Source organism: Manis pentadactyla, chromosome 4 (genome assembly GCF_030020395.1).
Source record: "Manis pentadactyla isolate mManPen7 chromosome 4, mManPen7.hap1, whole genome shotgun sequence".
Lineage (NCBI taxonomy): Eukaryota > Metazoa > Chordata > Mammalia > Pholidota > Manidae > Manis > Manis pentadactyla.
In genome coordinates, this window is record NC_080022.1 from 36,376,593 (window position 1) to 36,399,481 (window position 22,889).

At 37.5% G+C, this 22,889-nt stretch overlaps 1 protein-coding gene across 1 annotated transcript in view; it reads right to left on the minus strand.

Moving 5' to 3' along the window:
• PIK3R3 (phosphoinositide-3-kinase regulatory subunit 3) overlaps positions 1–22,889 on the minus strand; it is a 122,696-nt gene that overhangs the window by 15,732 nt on the left and 84,075 nt on the right. The window contains exons 6-7 of the mRNA XM_036892996.2: positions 8,051–8,193; positions 5,310–5,486 (exon numbers count right to left, since the gene is read on the minus strand). Of these exons, the coding sequence (XP_036748891.1) occupies positions 5,310–5,486; positions 8,051–8,193 (320 nt within the window). The remainder of the gene's footprint in view (positions 1–5,309; positions 5,487–8,050; positions 8,194–22,889) is intronic.

Below are 22,889 nucleotides of genomic sequence, written 5' to 3' on the forward strand. Positions count from 1 at the left end.
GAATTTTATCAGACATACAGAGAAGACATAATACCCATTCTCCTGAAAGTTCTCCAAAAAATAGAAGAGGAGGGAATACTCCCAAACTCATTCTATGAAGCCAACATCACCCTAATACCAAAACCAGGCAAAGACCCCACTAAAAAACAAAATGACAGACCAATATCCCTGATGAACGTAGATGCAACAAATACTAAATAAAATATTAGCAAACCGAATTCAAAAATACATCAAAAGGATCATACACCATGACCAAGTGGGATTCATCCCAGGGATGCAAGGATGGTACAACATTCGAAAATCCATCAACATCATCCACCACATAAACAAAAAGAAAAACAAAAACCACATGATCATCTCCATAGATACTAAAAAAGCATTTGACAAAATTCAACATCCATTCATGATAAAAACTCTCAGCAAAATGGGTATAGAGGGCAAGTGCCTCAACATAATATGATAAGCCCACAGCCAATATCATACTGAACAGCGAGAAGCTGAAAGCTTTTTCTCTGAGATCGGGAACAAGACAGGGATGCCCACTCTCCCCACTGTTATTCAACATAGTACTGGAGGTCCTAGCCATGGCAATCAGGCAAAACAAAGAAATGCAAGGAAACCAAATTGGTAAAGAAGTTAGACTGTCACTATTTGCAGATGACACGATATTGTACATAAAATACCCTAAAGACTCCACTGCAAAACTACTAGAACTGATATAGGAATACAGCAAAGTTGCAGGATACAAAATTAACACACAGAAATCTGTGGCTCTCCTATACACTTACAAAGAACTAATAGAAAGAGAAATCAGGAAAACAATTTCATTCACAATGGCATCAAAAAGAATGAAATACCTAGGAATAAACCTAACCAAGGAAGTGAAAGACCTATACACTGAAAACTAAGACACTCTTAAGAGAAATTAAAGAGGCCACTAGCAAATGGAAACTTATCCCATGATCTTGGCTAGGAAGAATTAATATCATCAAAATGGCCATCCTGCCCAAAGCAATATACAGATTTGATACAATCCCTATCAAATTACCAACAACATTCTTCAATGAACTGTAACAACTAGTTCAAAAATTCATATGGAAACACCAAAGACCCCAAATAGCCAAAGCAATCCTGAGAAAGAAGAATAGTAGCTTCCTTCAACTTCAAGCTCTACTACAAAGCAATCCTGAGAAGGAAGAATAGTAGCTTCCCCAACTTCTAGCTCTACTACAAAGCCACAGTAGTCAAGACAATTGGTACTGGCACAAAAACAGAGCCACAGACCAGTGGAACAGAATAGAGACTCCAGACATTAACCCAAACATATATTGCCAATTAAAAATGAACAAGTGGGACTATATCAAGCTGAAAAGCTTCTGTATAGCAAAGGACACCATCAATAGAACAAAAAGGTACCCTACAGTATGGGAGAATATATTCATAAATGACAGATCTGATAAAGGGTTGACATCCAAAATATATAAAGAGCTCATCCACCTCAACAAACAAAAAGCAAAAAATCCAATTAAAAAATGGGCAGAGCTGAACAGACAGTTCTCCAAAGAAGAAATTCAGATGGCCAACAGACACATGAATAGAAGCTCCACATCGCTAGTCATCAGAGAAATGCAAATTAAAACCACAGTGAGATATCACCTCACACCAGTAAGGATCGCCACCATCCAAAAGACAAACATCAACACATGTTGGCGAGGTTGTGGAGAAAGGGGAACCCTCCTACACTGCTGGTGGGAATGTAAATTAGTTCAACCATTGTGGAAAGCAGTATGGAGGTTCCTCAAAAAGCTCAAAATAGAAATACCACTTGACCCAGGAATTCCACTTCTAGGAATTTACCCTAAGAATGCAGCAGCCCAGTTTGAAAAAGACAGATGCACCCCTATGTTTATCGCAGCACTATTTACAATAGGCAAGAAATGGAAGCAACCTAAGTGTCCATCAGTAGATGAACGGATAAAGAAGAGGTGGTACATATACACAATGGAATATTATTCAGCCATAAGAAGAAGAAAAATCCTACCATTTGCAACAACATGGATGGAGCTAGAGGGTATTATGCTCAGTGAAATAAGCCAAATGGAGAAAGACAAATACCAAATGATTTCACTCATCTGTGGAGTATAAGAACAAAGAAAAACTGAAGGAACAAAACAGCAGCAGAATCACAGAACCCAAGAATGGACTAACAGTTACCAAAGGAAAAGGGACTAGGGAGGATGGGTGGGAACGGAGGGATAAGGGCAGGGAAAAAGAAAGAGGGCATTAAGATTAGCATGTATAATGTGGGGGGGAGTGTTATGGGGAAGGCTGTGCAACACAGTGAAGACAAGTAGTGATTTTACAGCATCAAACTATGCTGATGGACAGTGACTGTAATGGGGTGTGTGGGAGGGACTTGGTGAAGGGGTTAGCCTAGTAAACATAATGTTCTTCATGTAACTGTAGATTAATGATAACAAAAAAAATACTTCTCATATAACCATGCAGGTGGGAACTTGGAATCCACTGATTTTAAGAAAAAGAGTAATACAACTTGTACCAAGTTTTAGGGACAGATCTCCATACTCCCTACATAAGGGTGAAGTGAGATAATACATAAGATATATTGAAAAGAAAAATCACTTCTAAAAATTAAAGTTATAAGCAATAAATTAACTAAGGAGTGATTCACTAATTGAAAAACCCAGACCAGCACTGAGGGAAATGTAAAATAGTGCAGCACCTTTTGGAAAGGTCTGGCAGTTCCTCAGTTAAACCTGGAGGTACACATGACCCAGCAACTCACACTTTGGCATATACTCAGGAAAACTGAAAACTTATGTCCATATAAAAACTCATACATGGATGTTCAGAGCAGCATTATTCATAGTAGCCAAAGGTGGAAAACACCCAAATGTCCACCAACCGAATAAACAAAATGTGGTACATATCCGTACAACGGCATTATCATCTGACCATAAAAAAGAATGAAATACTGATACACGTTACATATGGACAAACGTCAAAAACATTATCTGAGTGAAAGAAGCCACTCCCAAAAGACTACATACTACATGAGTCCACTTATATGACATGTCCAAAACAGGCAAACTCATAGAGACAGAAAACAGATTGTGGTCGCCTAGAGCCGGAGGGAATAGGGATAATAGGGGGGTGGCAGGTAAAGAGAACATGGTTTCTTTTTGAGGTGATGAAAATGTTCTAAGATTGCGGCATAGCTGCATATATCTGTGACTATACTAAAATCACTGAATTACACACTTTAAATGGGTGAGTTGTATGGGATTTGGACTATATCTCAATAAAGTTTTTTAAAAAACCAAGAGAGACTACCTTCCAAAGAACTCCTTTAGCTGCAAACTTCCCTACTACATACTATGCAAAACTTATCATTAATCCACCTATATTGTTATGGCCAGGAATTCTTTATTTTGAATTTATGAAGTTAAGTTTATAAATACAAAGAAAATTAAATTGTAATCATGAAAACTGATGAAAAAAAATTGCATATGAACAACCAAACTCTTTTTTGAAAAGGAATTTTAAAGGATTGTACATTTAAGAAATTTTTTATTCTATATTTAAGAAATTAAGTCTTAAGAAAGAAAGACTTTTCAGGAATATTCAAGAAGCAGTATGTGGGATTTCAGCAGAGAATCTCATAAAATCCTTGTAGGTTATACAGTGGGATGTCAGGAAACTGTCCACACCCAAAGGGGGCTTGATGAAGGAATGATAATCTCTAGCTGGGCACTGCAGAACTCTAACCTGTTTCAACTTCAAAAAAAAAGAGGACCAAAAAGAGCTCATACTCAGTCCCATGAAACAATGCTTATAAGCAGCACACATTTCACAACCAGTCTCCTTCATACTGACTATATGATTTCAGCATTGGAACCGATAGAATCCACCAAGCCTAGTATTGTCTTTGTTAGAAACATCAAAGCATGACTATGGGACACTGGACCATTCCCCCAGAAGCAAGCCTTGTCTGTGTCTCCCTAAACATCCTGGTTGTCTTTATTAGAAGGTCATGCATGGCTCATCATCCATCATGTTGTATAAATTCTCTCTTATATTCAGCTTATATACTCGTGAAAGGAACTTTTAAGGAATAGTTTGCCACACTGATTCATGCCCTTTGGGATGGTATATCTCTTAATATCTCATTGTTTTTCTAGGGCAAAGAAGTGCTTCCATTCATTTCTTTGGTCCTTTGTCTTGGGCCTTTCTTCAGGTTCATTATGTGACCAGAACCATATAAGCTTTTCAACAGCAGACACACCCAGATTTTAGACAAGGACACATCCTTGCCTTGTTTCCAAAGCTCTCCTTACTTTTTTGGGCTACAATAGTAAACAGAAGTGTTCTCTAGAGAGGAGTGTTACTAAAAACTCCTCAGCATAGTGTCTCTTTATTTTTGTTTTCCCCCCCCAAAAAAAAAATCACCTTTAATTTTCCTCTAATGAAACTCAACAGCCATTGCTCCAACCTCTGAGCTTGTATTTTATCCCTTTTTCACACAAAGAAAACCTGAAGTCTACAGAAAATCCAGTCAGAGCATTTTACTCTGTCTTCTCTTGCCAGGAGTTTGAACTGAGTTGTGTTACATGCATGGAAGTCACCTATAAACATATTTGTAACAGTCTATTTATTACCTAGAACTAACTAATATATTTTTCTTATGTATTTTCTCCTTTTATGAAGCAGTCATTTGTCCTTCTAAAAATCTAATACACATCTTGTTCTGAAAATATATATTTTAATCTATATTTGGGTAATATCTCTATATTGAGCTAAATCATATAGTTTTCCATTTTATTAAAGAGCTAGATTTCACTCCACAGGTCAAATTATCTTTCATGCCTGCTATGGACAAATTTATATTACTTAAATACAGAATTTCATTTCTTAAATATAAAAACCCTTTAACAGATTGTTCTATATACTTATTTGTAGGCCTCCACCACCGATGTCCTTGCCTATGCCCATGAAGAGTAATTTCTATTTATATGGTTCTACATTGTAATAAAAGATTCTGGTTTTTGTGTTTTAGGCAAACATTACTCCAGACTTTAAGCTGTATCTATCACTTTGCCCATGCATTAACCACTCTCTGAGATTTCCAAGGCATCTGTATGGATTAGAGTTCTGAGTCCACCCTACTACTAAGAGGACTGCTTTCCTAAATTCTTATGCTTTCACTGGCCAGTTCTCTTCTTCTAACTGTATTGTCTCTAGTGCTCTAGCGCTGGTGGTTCCCTTCCATACAGGCCCAGACGACTTACACAAGGTGCTGATCTCGGATCTTGCGCAGCTGGATCAGGTCAGGTTTGATACTGTTCATTTTTTTATCTATTTCCCTGTTGTCCAAAGCTTGTTTCTTCAAATCTTGTTCCAGACGCATTTTGCTATCATGAATCTCACCCAGACGAGATTTCAATTTGTCATAATTCATCATAATTCTGTGAAAATATTCGACATAGTAAGGCTAAATAGGAACCAAGCAGAAGCATTCCAAGTATAAGCATAGTCCTACTTAGGTGTGGTAGACATCTGTTATTTTGCCTGGCTCATATCCATTCTTACTCTTCTGGTAATAGCACCCTGATGTTCCTTGGAGGCAAGGGTTCCCCCATCACGCCCATCTCAAATTCCCAGGTGAAAATCCACACAACCCCTCTTGGCCATTCAGTATTCTATTTCATCCCATCCCTACCCTCAGACCACAGTGACTGGTTCAAGAATGGGAATAAAACTCCCAATGGGGAGTCAGTTCTAGGACTTGGGCTATAACTATTGTAAACAGAGGTTCTTTCCACTGGGATTGCCAAGGTATGAGTATGTGTTCTAGGACTCCCAGGAACGGTATTGACATCTCATAGGGAAAGCCAACACAGAGAAAAGCTGAGCCAAAAGACAGAGTATGAGCAAGAATCCTGATGACTTTGCTTAGGCCCTGATCCAGCCATGACTGAACGAGTAAAGCTATACATATGACATTGAAGAGGTAGCACAATATAGCAGTTAAGAGCAATGGCTTTGCAGTAAACCTGCCCAAATTTTAATCTCTGCCCTGCCACTTACTGTGTGACTATGGCCAAGTTATTTAACTTCTCTGTGCCTTCATTTCCTATCTGTTTAAAATGGGTACCCACAACAGTGCCTACTTCACAGGGTTACTGTGTGACTTAAATTATAATACATGTAAAGAACTAAAGAGTACCTGGTACATCTTGGTAAACACTCAGAAGAGGATGGTTATAAGCTTTTCTAGTACACAACGTTTTGCTGTGCTCTGAAAGCAACAACTGCCTGTCTGCAAGCCTCATGTCACCCAATGATAAGTGGTCTTCTATTACTATTAAAACTTCATCATGTGACTTTACCTCCCTTCACAATTAAACTACACATTCTTTTCCATTTCTTCATTATTAATAATAATGGGTACTTACTGTTATCATATACCAGTATATGCACACACACACCCACACCCACACACACACACACACACCTTTCTCTACTATGAATGTATGTTTGTGTATCACTTAACTCTCACAGCATTTCAAAAAGATATTACCCAGTTTATGGAGGAAAAAACAGGCTCAGTGAGTTAAATAACACAGCTAGCAAATGGTTAATACAGAATGCAAGCCCATCGTTTTAGCCATTAAGTATATTATACTGCTTCACAGCACTTAGCCCTATTCTGACACACACAGGCATTCACTAACATTTTTTGAGGCTAAAACAAGAAATAATTTTGCTTTTCCCTTGCATATGATTCATTTTTATTTATGACCCATTTTTTCTCTCCTTAACCCCACCGTTTTCTGGCTCAGTCTTCCAATACTACACTAACTTTGCTTTGATAAAGGCTTCCAACATCTTTTAGTTGCCAGACCCAAACTTCTCACAGTGCTTACTCTCCCTGTGTAATCTCATTCTTAGCAACTACCTATACACTTATGCCTCTCAAATCCTTTTGAACCCTGAGCTCCAAATCCAGATAACCAGCTGCCTGCCTCTCAGACAACTCCATTTGGGTTCTCACAGGAATCTCAAACTCACTGGTTCCCACCCTGAACTTTCCTCACATAACTTCCTATTTTGGTGAATAACACCGTAACAGGTGCTGAAGCTATTATGGAAAATAAGCCACCCATCCTTACTCTAAACAAGCTCTGAGTTTAGTGAGGAGGACATTCAGTGAATGTTACAGTAGGGATCAGGACCAGATAATGTAGGGAAGGGACAAAAAGCATCTAAACCAGCCTAGGGAATCAGAAAATATTTTCTAGAAAAAACTATGTCCAAGCTGAGTCCTATAGGATAAGTAGTAGTTAACAACTTAAGAGAATGGAGAAGGAACACAAAGGCCTTTCAGTGTGGTGCCATCACTAAGCACAGCAAGTAGTTCCACATGGTAGTGTTAGAAAGACAGACAGACATGAGCAGCCAGGGGAAAGGGAAGATAAAGGTCAAGGAAAAACTGCCCAGGTAGCAGGTCCCACGTGAAGACAACAAAGGCATTACAGGAAATAACTTCTTTGCCTATGAAGACCAGGCCAAACTGGTCCCAACCTGATCCCAATGTGAGCGCAATCAAACAAAAACCAGGACTGCTCAAAACGTGCCTCATTATGGGCAAGGACAGGTGCACTGAGAAGGATGGCTACACAGGTGGACCCGTCAATCAAATAAGCCCACCTTGTCAATCAAAGAGGCGCCTCCTAGCCAGAAAGGAATAGATAGGTCTCCTGCCTAAGGGATCAAAGCCTTTGTCTACCTTGACCCTGGCCCGCTCCTCCCTCAGAGTGTGTTCAAATAAAACTTTCACTCTGCTTCGCTATTGTGTCTCTTACCTTTCAATTCTTTGTTGCAGCGAGGATGAGAACCAAGGAGAATGAACACAACCCATAACAATAGAACTGTGAAATGTGAAGGGGCAAAAGCAGACACAACAGAGATTGAGGAAGAAAAGAAGGCTTGTCTTCCTGATGCAGTTGGAGGTATTAGGTATATTTACCGCTCAATTTCCTTTTCATTCCCCTCTCTGCGAAATCGCTCAATATATTCTTTGCTATGTTGTTCTTGTGTGTGACACTGCTCTTCAAATATTTTAATTGTTTCATTAAAAGCTTCAATTGCAGTTCTCTTCATCTGTATTTCCTACAGGAGAGAAAAAGAAAAGACATCACTTCATTATCTTTTTTTGTAACCTTGGTCTTAAAACAAATCTTTTAATTCTAGTTACAATTCCATAAAAGACCTAATTAAGAGAGCTAAAACAAAACCCTTTATTTAACTCCTACCCTTATTACTTATATGGAAAATACATCATTCAAGCTCTAAAATAAAAGAAAAAGAACTTTTACCTGAAATACAGCCGAGAACCATAAAAAAGCCTCTGAGTTGCTGAGAGAGATTAACCCTGACCACCTTAAAGAAAAGAACAAGGTCTGCTTTTGCAGTTATTTTAAGTGCTAACCCCAAAACGTGCTGAAGGAGTGACCAAATCAGAGGAGTCCATGCACCAATGTGCAAAGCCTTATTCCCGGAAAAGCCCTATAGAGTTGATTTATTCTTACTTTCATTCCTAAAGCATCTAGTCTCCCAACAGATCATCAGCAGATTAATCTCATTAGATGCAGGAAATGAAAAGGGGAAGAACAGATGCTAAAATCAGACGCAGAATAAGATGAAAAACTAAAACCTCTGTAAAACAAAAGCCCAGTAGACTAAGCCATTCAGCACTAGGACACATAGATCGATACATTTTGATAAACTGAGGGTCTTTGTAGACTTTAGCATCTGAATCACGATTCTCCTAAAATCCTCAAAGAGGGTTAAATTTTGTTCAGTTTACTTCAGAAAGCTAAGAAATATGTGTAAAGGTCTAGAAAGATTGTATCCTGAATGATCACAATTTTAAAAGTTTTGGTGCTTCTGGTGCAATTCCTCAACTTATCCAGCATTGATTAATTTCAACAAATGATTACTGAGACTCCACTATATGGAAAGTACCATCTGGTGACAGAGAGATTCATAAAAAATTCTTACCAAAAACATTCTGTGCACATATAAATATATATTACCCTCCACACTCTTTCTTTAACCACAAATGACAGTATACCACATACATTTGTCTGCATCGTGATTTTTTTAATATATCTTAGGAATCACTCAAAGTCAGCAAACCTCTCTCATTCTTTTTTGATGGTTTTAGAATAATTTCATTTTATTTTGTTTTTAAAAAAGATCATTTTTGTTATAATATACACATACTGTTATTTCCTTCTTCCTATTTTAACTGTATTTTTCCCAAAGCCCTTGAATTCCATCACCCAAAACATTCCACCATATTTTCATAAAAGTCTCCCCTTTAGACGAGTGGGTCATACCTTAGTTGAAATCACACTGTACACACAATTCTAAATGCCCTCTCCTTTACCTACATCACAAGCATTTCTTAGGTTATCAAGAATTCCTAAGAAGCAGTTAAAAATAGCAGTTGGGGACTTTTACTTTGAATGCTACAATTCATACATATTTCAGCAATAATTTATACTGAAATTTAACACTCATATTTACATAATTTTTACACTTTTTAAAAATCAAAGACTTTATTTTAACATAGACACTGAGAAGTGACTGGTGGTTATCGGGGGGAGGGGTTGAGGTTGGTGCATGGGGAGGTTGAGGGGGATAAAGGGGCACAAAAATTCTTAGTCATAATATAAGTTGGTCACAGGGATGACAGCACAGAGAATACAGCCAATGATGCTGTAACATCTTCCTATGTTGACAGATAGTAGTTGCACTAGTTGGGGTGAGGATTTAATAATATAGGTAAATACTGAACCACTGTATTGTATACTTGAAACCAATACAAGATTGTACATCAATGATACTTTTTTAAAAAGCAATGAGTTTAAAAGTAATTTCTGAAAAATCATTTTAATAGTTGTATGGCATTCTATTATATGTATGATAATTTCACCATCCCCTATGGTGACCACTTATTGCAATTCGATCTGAAGAAGTCTCAGTAACTTTTTCCCCTTTCTACTCTAAACACTGGACTCATCAAAGGTAAACCATCAGGAAGAGCTAAAGGAATAGAGAAGTTTTCATTGTAAAAGAAGTAAAGACACACAGATACACCACAGGCACAGCACAGATCAGGCAGAAAGAAAAAAAAGTTATTAAAGTCATTTTGAATAACTAGTTAACTAATAAAAGAAAGCCTGAAAATAAAATGGAATCAAATATCTCCCATCAGAAAATGGACTGTTACAGCATATCTGGCCACTTTAATCCCACACCTTTTCCCAATCAGTGCTATATCTCACTGGCCAATATACCCAAATAAGCCCCACCACTCCTGAGGTTCCTGGGGCAATTTCTACCTTTATACTGCCCACAGGCACTAGTTTGGAAATAACATCAAGGACTTTGAGGCTGGGAAAATCAAGAACATAAATACTAGGATCAAAACAAGGAATCATGAGTTACAGTATACTGGAATAGGTCATTGCTGACTAACCCTTCCACAGCTAACAATCATAAACTATAGACAAAAACATAAAAAACAAGTATTTCATATTACAGTCAGATTGTCAAAAGACAAAGAATCAGCAAGAGAGAAGAAATTTGTCATGTACAAAGGATCCTCAATAAAATTAACTGATTTTCCCTCAGAAACCATAGAGGCCAGAAGGCAGTGGAAGGCATATTTAAAGTCCTGAGAGGGAAAAAAATTATCAACCAAGAATTCTATATCTAGCAGGACTATCCTCCAATCATGAAGGAGAAATTAAGATATTCCTAGAAAAAACAAAGCTGAAGGAGTTCACTACCACTAAAACAGCCCTATAAGAAATGTTAAACAGACTCCTTTGGGTGAAATGAAAGGACACTAGACAGTAACTCAAAGTCACATGAAGAAATGGCTCTGGTAAAGGCAACTGCATAAGTAAATATAAAAGCCAGTATTATTTTATTTTTGGTTTGTAACTTTTCTTGTTTTCTATATGATTTAAAGGACAAATGCAAAAAACTAATTATAAATCTATCTTAATGGACAATCAATGTATACAAATGTAACTAGTGCCATAGGTATTTAGAAGCACAGTGTTTATATACCATTGAAAAGTTACCAAATAATAAGCTGGCATTATTCAAATTAGGTTATGTGGTTGAGACATTAACTGTAATCTCTGAGTACCCACTAAGTAAAACTAAAAAAATACACAGAAAAAGAAAGAATTGGGGCATCAAAAAGGTACACTACAAAAAAATCAATTAAATACAAAAAAAGCCAATAATGGAAGAACTGAAGAACAAAAACAGTAAGACACACAGAAAACTAATAGCTAAATGTGAAAAGTCAGTCCTTCCTTATAGGTAATCACTAATTATTTCAAATGTAAATGGATTAGACTTTCCAACTAAAAAGGCAGAGACTGGCAGATGGATTTTTTTTTTAAAGCCATGATCCAGCCATGTACTGCCTGCAAGAGACTTGTCTCATATGCAGACACAAGAGGTTAAAAGCAAAAAGATGGAAAGTAATATTCCATCCAAACAGGAAACTAAAGAGAGCTGTGGTTGTTATAATATCAAACAATACAGATTTTAAGTCAAAAGAGGTTACAAGAGGCAAAGAAGGGCATTACATATTGATAAAGGTTCAATATATCAAGAAGATAAAACAATTATGAGCAAATATGTGGAGGACTTCTGGTTTCCAGTTCTGTTTGTAAGGAGCTTGAAGTCACCACTCCATCCAAAAAACAAGTAAAAAGCTGAAAAGACTAAAAAGCAACAACTCTTCTAGGATCTGTAACAAAGTTGAGGACAAACTGTTCCTCCTACAATTCCCACAACTGGAGAGGGAGACAGGCATATACATGACTTACCAGAGCAGAGACACACACAAGCAGAAACCGCTACAGGAACCAATACCAGGGTAGGAAAACTTGAACTGTAATGGACAAAATTGCTGGAGGCTCAGTGTAGACAACTTAGACAGTTAAAAGTTCCAGGGGAACTCAGTCAGAGGTGGTTGTTCCCAAAATTTTGTGAGATTTTCCTCTAGTAGCTCAACCAGGGCTTTCATAGTAAACACTGGAGAAAAATCCCCTTGTACTTCCAGAAGGGAGGAGGGAAAAGAAACCACTTTGAAATAAAACAGAGCACTCTGTTCTTCTTAACAAGGCCTGACATCAGGAGAAACTAGTTAATAGGAGTGTGGCCTCCTGTGGTATTATCAGAGCCTAACTGAGTCGGGGGAGGGAAATAACCCAACTCCACCCAGCTCTAGCCATCCTCTCCCACTTAATGGTGGAGAAAAAAGGTCTGAGAAACACTTGTGAAGTTCATAGTCCAGAGGCATAGGCTCACTAAAGGCTGAGACCTATGACTGACTAGATGCTATAAAGACCTAGTCAGTGTTATAGAATACTTCCCCTCCCCTGTACCTCACCACCACACTACTAAAGGTCTATTTACAGCATTTCCTTTTACCCAGTACATATTTTCCAGTTATTAAGAAAAATTACAAAGCATACCAAAAGCCAAAATACACAATTTGAAGAGACAAATCAAGCATCAGAAACAGACATGGTAGGGATGTTGGAATTATCAGACTGGGAATTTAAAATAACTAAGATTAATGTGCTAAAGACTCTAATGAATAAAGCAGACCACGTGCAAGAATTGACAGGCAATGCACGAAGAGAGGTGGAAACACTAACTGGACATAGCTGAGGAAAGAATCCCTGAGCATGACAATGTCTCAACAGAAACCTCCAAAACTGAAAGCAAAGAGAACAAAGGCTGAAAAAAAAACAGAATATCCAAGTAACTGGGGACAACTACAAAAGGCGTTAACATACATGCAATGGGAATAGCAGAAGAAGAAGAAAAAGAGAAACATATTATGTGCTCAACAACACAGTACCAAAATACATGAAGCAAACATTCACAGAATTGAAGGGAGACTATACGATTCAACAGTTGTACAGTAATAGTTGGAGAATTCAATACCCCACATTTAATAATGGATAGAACCAGTAGACAGAAGATGAATAAAGAAATAGAGGACTTGTGCAAATCTATAAACCAATTTGACATAAAGGACATATACAGAATACTCTATGCCTCTGCAGAACACATGTTCTTTTCACATAGAATATTCCCCAGGATAGATTATGTTAGGCCACAAAACAAGTCTTAATGAATTTTAAAACACTGAAATCATACAAAGCGTCTTTTCCAACCACAATGGAATGAAAATAGAAATCAATAACAAAAGGAAAATTGGAAAGCCCACAAATATTTGGGTACTAAGCAACATGTTCTTAAAAAAACCAATGAGTCAACTAGGGTGGAGCTAAAATGGCGGATGAGTAGAGCAGCAGAAATCTCCTCCCAAAACCATATATATTTTTGAAAATACAACAAATACAACTCTTCCTAAAAGAGAGACCAGAAGACACAGAACAACAGCCACACTACATCCACACCTGCGAGAACCCAGCGCCTCGCAAAGGAGCTAAGATATAAGCCGCAGCCCGGCAGGACCCAAGCGCCCCTCACCCCAGCTCCCGGTGGGAGGAGAAGAGTCGGAGCGGGGAGGGAGAGGGAGCCCAGGACTGCTAAATAGCCATCCCTGGCCATCCACACCAGAAAACAGACACACAGAGCTTGGTGTGCTGGATACCAGGGAAACAGGACAGTAAGGCCTGTGAGTGGGTCCCCACAGCTGGCACCCCTGGGACAAAGAAAAGAAAGTGCTTTTTGAAAGTCTTAAAGGGACAGTGACCCCACGGCAGGACGGAAGTGTAGCATCCCGGGACACTTAGCCCAGCAGCTGGGAATCCCAGGGAATTCTGGGCACCCTAACCCCCTCGGCAGCAGTGCAGCTTGGAGGCCCCTCACAGAGATAAACAGCCTCCCGGCCGTTTCCCCTCTGACGCAGATCCACCATATTGGAGCAGCAGCCTGAGCCAGGCCACACCCACAGCAACCACGGAGCTAAACTCCCCAGCAGCTGGGCAAGAATCAGAGGCCCCTTCTGCGGCTGCCCAGCACAAGCTGCTAGAGGTCACTGTTCTCCCAAGAGATGAAGGCCAAAAACCAGCAAGAAAGGACATTCTCCCAGGTGACACAAGCACCAGCTCTGCACAACTATCTCTATTGCCATGAAAAGGCAGAAGAATTTGATACAGACCAAAATCAGATTCAACCCCTGAGAAGGAGATAGACCTAACCAATCTTCCTGAAAAAGAATTCAAAATAAAGTTCATAACCATGCTGATGGAGCTGCAGAGAAATATGCAAGAGCTAAGGGATGATGTCCGGAAGGAGATTACAGAAATGAAACAATCTCTGGAAGGATTTATAAGCAGAATGGATAAGATGCAAGAGGCCTTTGATGGAATACAAACCAGAGAACAGGAACGCAGAGAAGCAGATGCAGAGAAAGAAGAATCTCAAGGAATGAAACAATATTAAGAGAACTGTGTGACCAATCCAAAAGGAACAATATCTGCATTATAGGGTTACCAGAAGAAGAAGAGAGAGAAAAAGGGATAGAAAGTGTCTTTGAAGAAATAATTGCTGAAAACTTCCCAAAAATGGGGGAGGAAATAATCGATCAGACCACGGAAGTACACAGAACTCCCAACAGAAGGGACCCAAGGAGGACAACACCAAGACACATAATAATTAAAATGGCAAAGATCAAGGACAAGAACAGAGTTTTAAAGGCAGCTAGAGAAAGGAAAAAGGTCACCTACAAAGGAAAACCCATCAGGCCATCATCACACTTCTCAACAGAAACCTTACAGGCCAGAAGAGAATGGCATGATATATTTAATGCAATGAAACAGAAGGGCCTTGAACCAAGGATACTGTATCCAGCACGATTATCCTTTAAATACGAAGGAGGGATTAAATAAATCCCAGACAAGCAAAAGTTGAGGGAATTTGCCTCCCACAAACCACCTCTACAGGGTATTTTAGAGGGACTGCTCTAGATGGGGGCACTCCTAAGACTAAATAGATGTCACCAGAGAAAATAAAATCACAGCAAAGAAAGCAGACCAAATACTAACTAAAGGCAACACAGAGAAGACAAGTAGTGATTTTACAGCATCCTACTACACTGATGGACAGTGACTGTAATGCGGTGTGTGGGAGTGACTTGGGATAGGGGAGAGCCTAGTAAACATAATGTTCTTCATGTAATTGTAGATTAATGATAACAAAATTTTAAAAAATAAAAAAAAAAACTACCCAAGAACAAAACCCCCGGGCCAGATGCATTTACCTCGGAATTTTATCAGACATACAGAGAAGACATAATACCCATTCTCCTTAAAGTTTTCCAAAAAATAGAAGAGGAGGGAATACTCCCAAACTCATTCTATGAAGCCAACATCACCCTAATACCAAAACCAGGCAAAGACCCCACCAAAAAAGAAAATGACAGACCAATATCCCTGATGAACGTAGATGCAAAAATAATCAACAAAATATTAGCAAACCCAATTTAAAAATATATCAAAAGGATCATACACCACGACAGAGTGGGAATCATCCCAGGGATGCAAGGATGGTACAACATTCGAAAATCCATCAACATCATCCACCACATAAACAAAAAGAAAGACAAAAACCACATGATCATCTCCATAGATGCTGAAATAGCATTCGACAAAATTGAACATCCATTCATGATAAAAACTCTCAGCAAAATGGGTATAGAGGGCAAGTACCTCAACATAATAAAGGCCATATATGATAAACCCACAGCTAACATCATACTGAACAGTGAGAAGCTGAAAGCTTTTCCTCTGAGATCGGGAACAAGACAGGGATGCCCACTCTCCCCACTGTTATTCAACATAGTACTGGAGGCCTTAGCCATGGCAATTAGACAAAACAAAGAAATACAAGGAATCCAGATTGGTAAAGAAGAAGTTAAACTGTCACTATTTGCAGATGACATGATATTGTACATAAAAAACCCTAAAGACTCCACTCTGAAACTACTAGAACTAATATCGGAATACAGCAAAGTTGCAGGATACAAAATTAACACACAGAAATCTGTGGCTTTTCTATATACTAACAATGAACCAATAGAAAGAGAAATCAAGAAAACAATTCCATTCACAATGGCATCAAAAAGAATAAAATACCTAGGAATAAACCTAACCAAGGAAGTGAAAGACCTATACACTGAAAACTAAGACACTCTTAAGAGAAATTAAAGAGGCCACTAGCAAATGGAAACTTATCCCATGCTCTTGGCTAGGAAGAATTAATATCATCAAAATGGCCATCCTGCCCAAAGCAATATACAGATTCGATGCAATCTCTATCAAATTACCAACAACATTCTTCAATGAACTGTAACAACTAGTTCAAAAATTCATATGGAAACACCAAAGACCCTGAATAGCCAAAGCAGTCCTGAGAAAGAAGAATAAAGTGGAAGGGATCTCACTCCCCAACTTCAAGCTCTACTACAAAGCCATAGTAATCAAGACAATTTGGTACTGGCAGAAGAACAGAGACACAGACCAGTGGAACAGATTAGAGACTCCAGACATTAACCCAAACATATATGGTCAATAAATATATGATAAGGGAGCCATGGACATACAATGGGGAAATGACAGTCTCTTCAACAGATGGTGCTGGCAAAGTTGGACAGCTACATGTAAGAGAATGAAACTGGATCATTGTCTAACCCCATACCCAAAAGTAAATTCGAAGTGGATCAAAGACCTGAATGTAAGTCATGAAACCATAAAACTCTCAGAAAAAAACACAGGCAAAAATCTCTGGGACATAAACATGAGTGACTTCTTCAGGAACATATCTCCCCAGGCAAGGGAAACAAAAGCAAAAATGAACAAGTGGGACTACATCAAGCTGAAAAGCTTCTGTACAGCAAAGGACACCATCAATAGAACAAAAAGGTACCCTACAGTATGAGAGAATATATTCGTAAAGGACAGATTCGATAAAGGATTGACATCCAAAATATATAAAGAGCTCATGCACCTCAACAAACAAAAACCAAATAATCCAATTAAAAAATGGGCAGAGGAGTTGAATAGTTTTCCAAAGAAGAAATTCAGATGGCCAACAGACACATGAAAAGATGCTCCACATTGCTAGTTATCAGAGAAATGCAAAATAAAACCACAATGAGATATCACCTCACACCAGTAAGAATGGCTACCATCCAAAAGACAAACAACAACAAATGTTGGCGAGGTTGTGGAGAAAGGGGAACCCTCCTACACTGCTGGTGGGAATGTAAATTAGTGCAACCATTGTGGAAAGCAGTATGAAGGCTCCTCAAAATGCCCAAAATAGAAATACCATATGACCCAGGAATTCCACTTCTAGGAATTTACCCTAAGAATGCAACAGCCCAGTTTGAAAAAGACAGATCCACCCCTATGTTTATCGCAGCACTATTTACAATAGGCAAGAAATGGAAGCAACCTAAGTGTCCATCAGTAGATGAATGGATAAAGAAGATGTGGTACATAAACACAATGGAATATTATTCAGCCATAAGAAGAAGAAAAATCCTGCCATTTGCAAAAACATGGATGGAGCTAGAGGGTATTATGCTCAGTGAAATAAGCCAAATGGAGAAAGACAAATACCAAATGATTTCACTCATCTGTGGAGTATAAGAACAAAGAAAAACTGAAGGAACAAAACAGCAGCAGAATCACAGAACCCAAGAATGGACTAACAGTTACCAAAGGGAAAGGGACTGGGGAGGATGGGTGGGAAGGGAGGGATAAGGGGGTGGGGGAAGAAAGGAGATTTTATGATTAGCATGTATAATGTGCGGGGTAGGGGAGAGGGGAGGGCTGTGCAACACAGAGAAGACAAGTAGTGATTCTACAACATCTTACTATGCTGATGGACAGTGACTGTAATGGGGTTTGTTGGGGGGACTTGGTGAAGGGGAGAGCCTAGTAAAAATAATGTTCTTCATGTAATTGTAGATTAATGATAACAAAATAAAATAAAATAAAAACCAATGGGTCAAACAGAAAATGATGTGAGAGATTATAAAATACCTTCATAAAAAAGAATGAAAGCATAGCATATCAAAACTTACAGAATGCAGGAAAACTAGTATTTGAGGGAAATTTCTAGCTGTCAAACACCTACATTTAAAAGAAAAGATATGAAATCAATAACCTAACTGTATACCTTAAAAAACCAGAAAAAGAATAGCAAAGCCAGCAGAAGGAAGGAAATAACAGTCAGAGGAGAGATAAATGAAATATAGAATGGAAAAAGAGAGAAAGATCTACAAAACCAAAAACTAGTTCTATGAAAAGATCAACAAACTTGTCAAATCTTTAGATTGACTAAGAAAAAAAGAGAAGACTCAAATTACTAAATCAGAAATTAAAGAGAGGGCATACTACCAACTTTACAGCAATAAAAGGATTATAAAAGAATGCTGCAAGGGAGGGAGAAGGGGAATAAGGGGCATTACAATTAGCACACATAAAAGTAGGGGGGAGCACAATGAAGGCAGTAAAGCACAGAAAGACAAGTAGTGGTTCTATAGCATCTTTCCCTTTGGTAACTGTTAGTCCATTCTTGGGTTCTGTGAGTCTGCTGCTGTTTTGTTCCTTCAGTTTTTGCTTTGTTCTTATGCTCCACAGATGAGTGAAATCATTTGGTACTTGTCTTTGTCTGCCTGGCTTATTTCACTGAGCATAATACCCTCTAGCTCCATTCATGTTGTTGCAAATGGTAGGATTTGTTTTCTTCTTATTCCGTTGTGTATATGTACCACACCTTCTTTATCCATTCATCTACTGATGGACATTTAGGTTGTTTCTATTTCTTGGTTATTGTAAATAGTGCTGCAATAAACAGGGGTGCATATGTCTTTTTGAAACTGGGATCCTACATTCTTACAGTAAATTCCTGGGTCAAATGGTATTTCTATTTTTAGTTTTTTGAGGAACCTCCATACTACTTTCCACAATGGTTGAACTAGTTTACATTTCCACCAGCAGTGTAGGAAGGTTCCACTTTCTACGCATGTTCACCAGCATTTGTTGTTCCTAGTCTTTTCTATCTTGGCCATCCTAAATGGTGTGAGGTGATATCTCATTGTGGTTTTAATTTGCATTTCCCTGATAATTAGTGATGTGGAGCATCTTTTCATGTGCCTGTTGGTCATCTGAATTTCTTCTTTGGAGAGGTGTCTGTTCATATCCTTCGCCCATTTTTTAATAGTGTTATTTGCTTTTTGGGTGTTGAGGCATGTGAGTTCTTTATATACTTTGGATGTTAATCCCTTGTCAGATATGTCACTGACAAATGTATTCTCCCATACTGTAGGATGCCTTTCTGTTTTGCTGATGGTGTCCTTTGCTGTAGAGGAGTGTGTACTTTTTAAATAAAGCCTTCTTACTGCTCAAAAAAAAAGTACTAAAAACTGTATAATAACAAATTGGATAGCCTAGATGAAATGGAAAAATTCCTGGAAGCACACAAAATACCAAAACTGACTCAAGAACAAACAAAAAATCTCAATAGACGTATAACCTGTAAGGAGATTGAATCAATAATCAAAAACTTCCCAACAAAGCAAATCCCAGGACCTGATGGCTTCACTAGTGAATCCACTAAACAATTAAATAATTAACACCAATTCTTCTCAAACTCTTCCAAAAAACAGAAGAGGAAGAAACACTTCCTAACTCATTCTTATGAGACCATCATTACTCTGATACTGAAGCCAGACCAAGAGACCACAAGAAAAGAAAATGGTAGAACAATATCTATTATGAATATAGAAGCAAAAGTCCTCAACTAAATACTACCAAACTAAATTCAGCAGTGTATTAAAGGGACTTCAACTATACACCATTACCACATGGAATTTATCCCAGGAATACATGAGTGGTTCAACATATAAAAATCAGTCAATATAACACACAACATTAATAGAATGAAGGAAAAAAACTATGATGATCTTAACAGAGAAAGAATTTAACAAAATTCAACATCCTTGAATGATAAAAACATTGAATAAACAAGGAATAAGGGGAAACTTTTTCAACATAAGAGCCACTGTTATATTTCATTGTGTTCCCAAAAAAGATATGTTCAAGTCCTAACTCCCAGGACTTTAGAATGTGAACTTATTAGGAAATAGGGCCTTTGCAGATATAATTAGTAAGATAAAATGAAGGCATACTGGATTAGCACGCAATTGGTATTATTATAAGAAGGAAAACAGAGACACAGAAGAATGCCATTGATAAGGGAGGCAGAGATTGGAGTGATGCATCTACAACCCAAACAATGTCAAAGATTGCCAGCAACCACCAGAAACTAAGAAAAAGCAATGAAGGATCCTCCTTAAAGCTTTCAGAGAGAGAATGGCCCATCTAACACCTTTATTTTGGAGATCTAGCCTCCATAACAGTGAGACCATAAATTTCTGTTATTTTAGGCTACCTAGTTGGTGGTACTTAGTTATGGCAGAGTTAGGAAATTAATACAGCCATATTTGTTAAACCTAAGGCTAATATCATACTCAGTGGTTAAATGGAGAGCTTTCTGCCAAAGATCAGGGGCAAGACAAGGATGTTCACTTTTACCACTTTCATGCAACACAGTACTTCAAGTTCTAGCCAGAGCAATTAGGCAACAAAAAGAAATAAGACATCCAAATTGGAAAGGAAGAAGTAAAACTATCTAAAATAACATAATCTTATATGTACAAAGCACTAAGAACTTTACAAAAACTGTTAGAGGTAATAAACTCCGCAAAAAAGTTGCAAAATATAAACTCAATGCACAAAAAGTTGTATTATATAGCAATGACTAATCCAAAAATGAAATGAAGGGAACATTCCATTTACAACAGCATCAAAAAGAATAAAACACTTACGAATAAATATAACCAAGGAGGTGAAAAACTCATACACTGAAAACTACAAAGCAATATTGAAAGATACTGAAGACAACAAAACTAAATGGAAAGATATCCCGTGTTCATGGGTTGGAAACTTAATATTGTTAAGATGACAGTACTACCCTAAGTGATATACAGATTTAATCTCTATAAAAATCCCAACTGCACTTTTACAGAAATGGAAAAACAGATCCTCAAATTCATATGGAATTGAAAGGGTCCCAGAATACCCAAAACAATCTTGAACAGGTTGGAAGACTAACACTTCAAAGTTTATTGCAAAGCTACAGTAATCAAAACAGTATGGTACTGACAGAGGAAAGATATATAGATGAATGGAAGAATACAATAGAGAGCCCAAAAATAACCCCCCACATTTATGGTCAGTTGATTTTTAGCAAGTGTCCCAAGACCACTGAATGAGGAAATGTTACTGGGACCACAGTGGAAGGAAAATGGATTTTCACATGTAAAATACCTAAATTTAAGAGTTAAAACAATAAACTCTTGGAAGAGAACAGTGGAGAAAATCTTAAGACATTGGATTTGGCATCAATTTCATGAATATGATACCAAAAACATAGGCAATAAAAGAAAAAATAAACAAATTGGACTTTATCAAAATTACCAATGCTTGTACATCAAAGGATACTGTCAAGAAGCAAAAAGAAAACCTACAAAATGGGAAAGATATATGAAAATCATAATTCCTAATAAGGGATTACTAACAAGACTGTATTTTAAAAAACTCCTAAAACACAAAAGTAACAAAAACAATGAGATATTACTTCACAACTACTAGGATGACTATTTAAAATAATTAAAAAGAAAATAACAAGTCATAAAGAGGATGTGAAAAAAACTGGAACCTTCATGCTGGTGGGAATGTAAAATAGTTTGGCCAGTGTGGAAAACAGTTAAGCACTTTCTCAAAAGGTTAAACATATAACTATTACCCAGCAATTCCACTCCTAGGTATAGATCCAATACAAATGAAAACAGACTTGAAGAGATCACTGTACACCAATGTTCATAGCAGCATTATTTGCAATAGCCATAAACCAGAAATGACCCAAATGTCTACCAACAGATGAAAAGAAAAACAAAATAAGGTATACATATATAATAGAATATTATTCAGCCATAAAAAGGAATGGCATTTTGATATATTCTGCAACATGAATTTGTCTTGAAAACATCATAAATAGTAAAATAAGCCATAGACAAATATTATTTGATTCCATTTATATAAGTTACCTAGAATAGGCAATTCATAAAATCAAAAAATAGAGATTACCAGGGGTTGGGGAGTTATTGCTTAATGGGTATAGAGCTTTTATTGAGGATGATGAAATCATTTTGGGTAAAGAAAATGGTGGTGGTTACACAAAACTGTGAATATATTTAATGCAACAGAATTATATACTTACAGTTAAAATGACAATTATTTTGTATATTTTACCACAATGCAAAAAAAATTTCACAAAAAAGGTATATATGAAAGAAAAAAATGAATGTAAATTATCTACATCACATCGTCAGGTAAACGAAAGCTGAGAGTGTTTGCTGTCAAATGCCCTGCCCTACAAGAAGTGTATTATGATGTTCTTCAGGCTGAAGTGAAATGACACCAGAGAAAAGCCCAGATTTATAGGAAAAAATAAAGAATACCAGAAACCAGAAACCTGTGAGTAAATACAAAAGACTTTTTTTCTTCTCTAAAATTATTTTAAAGATAATGTAATGCTTAATGCAAATATTATAACATTGAATTATGAGCTTAATATATGTAGATATAAAATATATGACAACAATATGAGGTGGAAGTAAAAGTACATGGTTGCAAGGTTATTATATTTACATGATA